At 45.8% G+C, this 4,823-nt stretch overlaps 1 protein-coding gene across 5 annotated transcripts in view; it reads left to right on the forward strand.

Annotated features, from left to right (window-relative positions):
- Dnajc18 (DnaJ heat shock protein family (Hsp40) member C18) overlaps positions 1 to 4,241 on the forward strand; it is a 34,670-nt gene extending 30,429 nt beyond the window's left edge. For all 5 annotated transcript variants that reach the window (XM_023703316.1, XM_023703313.1, XM_004643239.2 and 2 more), the window contains one exon: positions 3,267 to 4,241. In XM_023703316.1, the coding sequence (XP_023559084.1) occupies positions 3,267 to 3,391 (125 nt within the window). In that variant the 3' untranslated portion in view covers positions 3,392 to 4,241. The remainder of the gene's footprint in view (positions 1 to 3,266) is intronic.
- Positions 4,242 to 4,823: the final 582 nt, after the last annotated feature.

Here is a 4,823-nt window from a genome sequence, read left to right on the forward strand (position 1 = left end):
GTTCTCTCTATGTAGTATAGGCTGGCCTTGAACTTGCTTTATAGCCCAGGCTGGCCTCAAACCCTACAATTGTCCTGCCTCAGCTTCCCAATTGCTGGGATTACAGGCATATGCTACCACACACAGCCAAGAGCATTCTTTCAAGGCCCTTAAGTAGGGTTGCAGCACTGGAGTTTAGGCTCCCACACAAAGGTAGAATGAACTTCCTTCTGGAGGTTCTAGGAGCTGTTGTGGGTTTGGCTTAGCACAGTGTCTGAAACAGATAAGTGCCTGATGCCTGGTGGCATCTGGGCTTTGTGTGGTCCGCATATGGGGGACAGCAGTCTCAGGAGCTGGATCTTGGAGGTGGCCTTTGTTGGGCCTCCCAGCTATCAGCCTCTAGTCTGGGTTCCTGCGCAGCTTGTTCTTGGGAGTGGCTCTGGGACTCTTCCCTTGTCAATTTGCCAGTCCATTTACCATTGTGGCTCAGCATTCTGTCCCTTGGTTACACTGGTGTTGAGGACAAAGGGAACATTTTGTTAAGAATTAAAAGTGTTCTCTTGATCTTGACCCTCCCACAGATTTTTTTTTCCAGCTACTTAGGAGTTACTGAATGTTAACAGAATATGTCAGAAGTAACATTCTTCTAGTTGGTTCGGCTCATTGAAGGGTGAAAGCCTCTAGCGGTTTGGAAAGAAGTTTTGTAAGCCTAGTAGTAGGGGTGTGGGACACAATTCCTTGAAACACTGTCCTTGAGCAGGGTCATCTCTTTGTTTTTCGTTTTGCTTTTTTTTTTTTTTTTTAAGAGAAGTGTCTACGGGGTATTTAGGGTCTCACTACTACATTGGACTCAGTGATCTGCCTGTTTACAGCCTCCCAAGAGCTGGGATTACAGGCACAAGCCACCACACCCAGTCTCAGTGCGCCCGGGGAGCAGGGCCAGCATGGCAGGCCTGGGGATCAAACTGCAGGCCCCTGTGCCTGCTTGGTGCTTTAATCTGATGAGCTAATTGGCCGGCCCTGTTTTGCTTTTTTTTGAAAACAAAGTCTTAACCGTGTAGTTCAGGGTGGCCTTGAGTTCATTGGAGATCCTGCTACCTTGGCCTCCTAAGTCCTGGGGCTGTAGGCCTGCAACACCATGCCCAGCCTGGACAGTGTTATCTCTTAGAGCAGCAGTCTCTGATCTGATTTCAGTAACTAAGAAAAGCAAATGTTTCAGGAAAAGCATTTGCACATGTACAAATGTCTTTCATCAGCTTTTTTTGTTTTGTTTTGGTTTTTTTTTGTTTTTTTTTGAGACAGTATCTTGCTATAAAGTTCACACTGGCCTTTAACTCACTATGTAGTCCAGTCTGGCCTTGTAACTCCCAGCAGTCCTTCTACCTCAGCCTCCTGAGTGCCGGGACTCAGGTGTGCACTACCTTGCCTAGTTTATCAGGTTTTATGATAGTCTTTAGTATAGAAAATATTAAGAATTAGTAGCCTTTAATGTTTTCTGGGCTGAAACTTCAAGGCATGAGTTATCTAGAAAAAGTCAGTAAACAAAAGAATCTAAGGAATTTGAATGAAAAGCAAGGTTGTGTAGCCCGTTCCATGTACTAATGGAGCTGGGGTGCTAAAGAACAGGGCTGTAGGCTGATTTCACCAAGACCTTCTTCCCATGTGGCAAGAAGCCCAATAAATGGAGACAGCACTGAGCCCTGGGCAGGACCCAGGAGTAGGAAGTTTTCCCTTGAGTGCAGTGCATGACCCTCCATGAAGGTGCCTACGCCAGGCAGTGCACTCCCAATGGGGAAGGCTTTCCCACACATCCACCCTCACCCTGGAGTCCTGCACCTAGCTGCACTTTGGGCTTCACTTGGTGTAAGTAGAATCAATATGAACAGAAATGCCAGGCAGTATTTTGTAGGGGCATAAACTTACTCAGAAAGCAATGCCTATTGTTGCTCCTGGCTAAATATTAATTCCTGTTTCCAGGCAGTTTGCTGATTAATCAGACAGGTGCCTCTTGTTCCACCAAGAGCAACAAATCTGCCAGAAAAATGATTAAGGATGGGTAGGCATGTTTCAAAATGATTAAAATAGCACTGCACAAGAACTGTTCTTCACACCCTAAGGGCTTCCTGCCTCAGGCTTGGGGGAGGCATTCCGCAAGCAACTCATCTCCCAAGGTCCTCTTGTGGCATTTCTCCCCCAAAACCTCACAGAAGAATAAAAACTCAAGGCAGCCAAACCACTGTGGAGTCAAGAAACACAACATATTATAGTCCAGCTAAAAATAGGATGACCTTCTCTGCCTTGAAAAGAAAATGAAATTCATTTAGGCAAGGAGACAAAGGTCACCAGATCCAGATGATTTCACTTTTAAAAGAGCCCCCCTGGCCCTTGCCTCTGAGCTGGTGACCCCACATATGGTGCGGGAGGGAAGGAAGCCACCAGCAGCCTGGCTCTCTACAGATGCTGCCCACCAGAGGTCAGCCCCGTGTCGGGCGTGAGTTATGATCAGAAAGGCTAGGGAGGGAATGAAGCAGCTGTCTTTGTTTCACAGGACAGAAATAGGTACTGGCTTCAATCTCTCCACCTGCCATCCAAATGCCACAGATAGGAAGGCCACACAGTCTCCTCTTACTGCACACGTGCACATTTCCGAAGTTGGGTGCCAAATGTTTTATTGATAAGAGCTAAGCCTAGGGCTTTTACAATACAGCACAGATGCTGCAGGATGACAGGGTCACAGGTGTCCTTTAATCCTCAGCACCTGGTGCAGTGCCTAATGCAAATGAATAAATTTAATTGGAAGAAAAAGCATTTAAGCCAAGCATGGTGGTGTATGCCTGTAATTCCCACACTCAGGAGGCTGAGGCAGGAAGTCACACCAGTCTCAGACCAGCCTGAGCTACATAGTGAGACCCTATCTTGAAAAAAACAAAAAAAAGAAAAAGCATTTAAGGAAAAGACACTTTGAGTCCAGAAATAATGAAATGAAACAGGAGTTCAACTCTTTTTTTTTTTTTTTTTTTTTTTTTTAATGTATTTGGTACAGGGTCTCACTATGCAGCTCAGATCATAGTGAGCCTCCTGTTTTCAGTTTCCCCAGTGCTGGGATTACAGGCGTGCACCACGCCCAGTCTTGATGGCTCAGGCGCCCGGGGGGCAAGGCCAGTGTGGCATGTAGTGCTGGGGATCGGACCCAGGTCCCTGCACTTGCCTAAGCAGGTGCTTAGTCTACTGACCCATCTCGTGGGCCCTCAACTCTTGATGAATTGGTTATCTCTCCTATCTTTCAGAGTCGGAGTTGACAAACCTAGCAGGATTATACCGAGATGAGCGATTGAAGCAGAAAGCAGAATCACTAAAACTTGAAAACTGTGAAAAACTTTCCAAACTAATTGGCCTCCGCAGAAGTGGCTGAGAGGAAGATGAGTCCCACACAGTGTTGGGTTTTGTTACTTATTACTATTTATGTTCCTAATTCCATTTTATATTACAAAATTAGGACCTGATGAACATTTTCCTATTTGCTAAAGTTTGCTGGGCAGTGTTGCAGACAATTGAGCATGGAGCCAGACAGTCACCAGAGCAACCTTCCATGGGCAGGTAGGCCTTGCGGGTTACATGAATGGCAGAGTATTTCTCCCAGCCCCTGCTCCATGCCTATCTAGTCTTTATGAATGCAATTCAGGGCAGCAGAGTGCATACAAATTTTCTTTTCCTATGACTGGCCTAATTACAGAAAAGCTGCCTATTTTCAGCCTAGTGTGGTGACATGCTCCTATAAGCTTAGCATTCAGGAGGCTGAGGCAGAAAAGACCAAGAATTTGAGGCCATCCTGGGATTCTACATAGTGAGTTTAAAGCCAGCCCAAACTATATAGTGAGACTGTCAAAAAAGAAAAAGTCTATTTGGGATTTAGAAAGGATGGATTTTCTTCCTTCTTCCCTTCTTCAGTGAAGCCTCAATGTACAGGCATCCCTGGGCTTAGCCAAAGCAGCTTCATGTTATTTACAACATCTGCCAAGCATTAGACTTCTTTTTCTTTAGCGTCATCAGCACTCCAAGGAATCAGCCTTTGAACTTTTTCCTACTCAACTTTCCATTTTCTAAGGGGAATTTGGGGAAACTAAAGAGGTTTAGCCCATCATTTTCTATTTTATCCCAACCTCTGTTCAGTCAAGGAATATTAGCAAACTGCCTGATTTGAGGTTCTTTTCTTTCTTTCTTTTTTTTTTTTTTTGGTGGAACCGGGATTGAACTCAGGCCCTTGTGCTTGCCAGAGAAGCATTTATTCTACTGAGCCATCTCCCCAGCCCCTCTTTTATTTTCTTAATACTCTCTCTGGCAGTGGGTCCAGAAAAAAAATTGAAGACTGAAATAGTTCAGTGGACAGCTCTACAGCATAAAAGAGGGCCAGGGAGAAGCTGTAGTGGAAGCCTGTGTTTATGCCCCTTGGTTCTTATCCCCTATCTACCGTAGGAAGCAGAGAATCACCTTTGTATGGTTTCCCCTTGGTGTCATCACTTGGAATCATCACACTCGAGCTGAGGCCCCATACTCCACAGAGGTACACTGCCCAGAGTGGAGAAGCAGCGTTGGCAGCAGCCGGCTGTGACTCGAGCCTGGAAGTGGAGGGGGGTGGCCTATCCATTGATGCTCCCTGAAGCTGTGTTGTGTTACCCAGTGCCCTGTTGCTACGATCTGAGGTGCTTTTTCGTTCACCATTTACTGAGAACTTACTCTAAAGCAGAGACTCTCGCAAGTATTTTACTTTAGCCTCCTCACAACTCTGTGAAGGAGCTTTACCTGTTTTTATGAATGAGAACGTTGGCCCAAAGAGGATTGTCTGG

Source organism: Octodon degus, unplaced genomic scaffold (assembly GCF_000260255.1).
Source record: "Octodon degus isolate 3935 unplaced genomic scaffold, OctDeg1.0 scaffold00169, whole genome shotgun sequence".
In the NCBI taxonomy this organism is placed as follows: Eukaryota; Metazoa; Chordata; class Mammalia; order Rodentia; family Octodontidae; genus Octodon; species Octodon degus.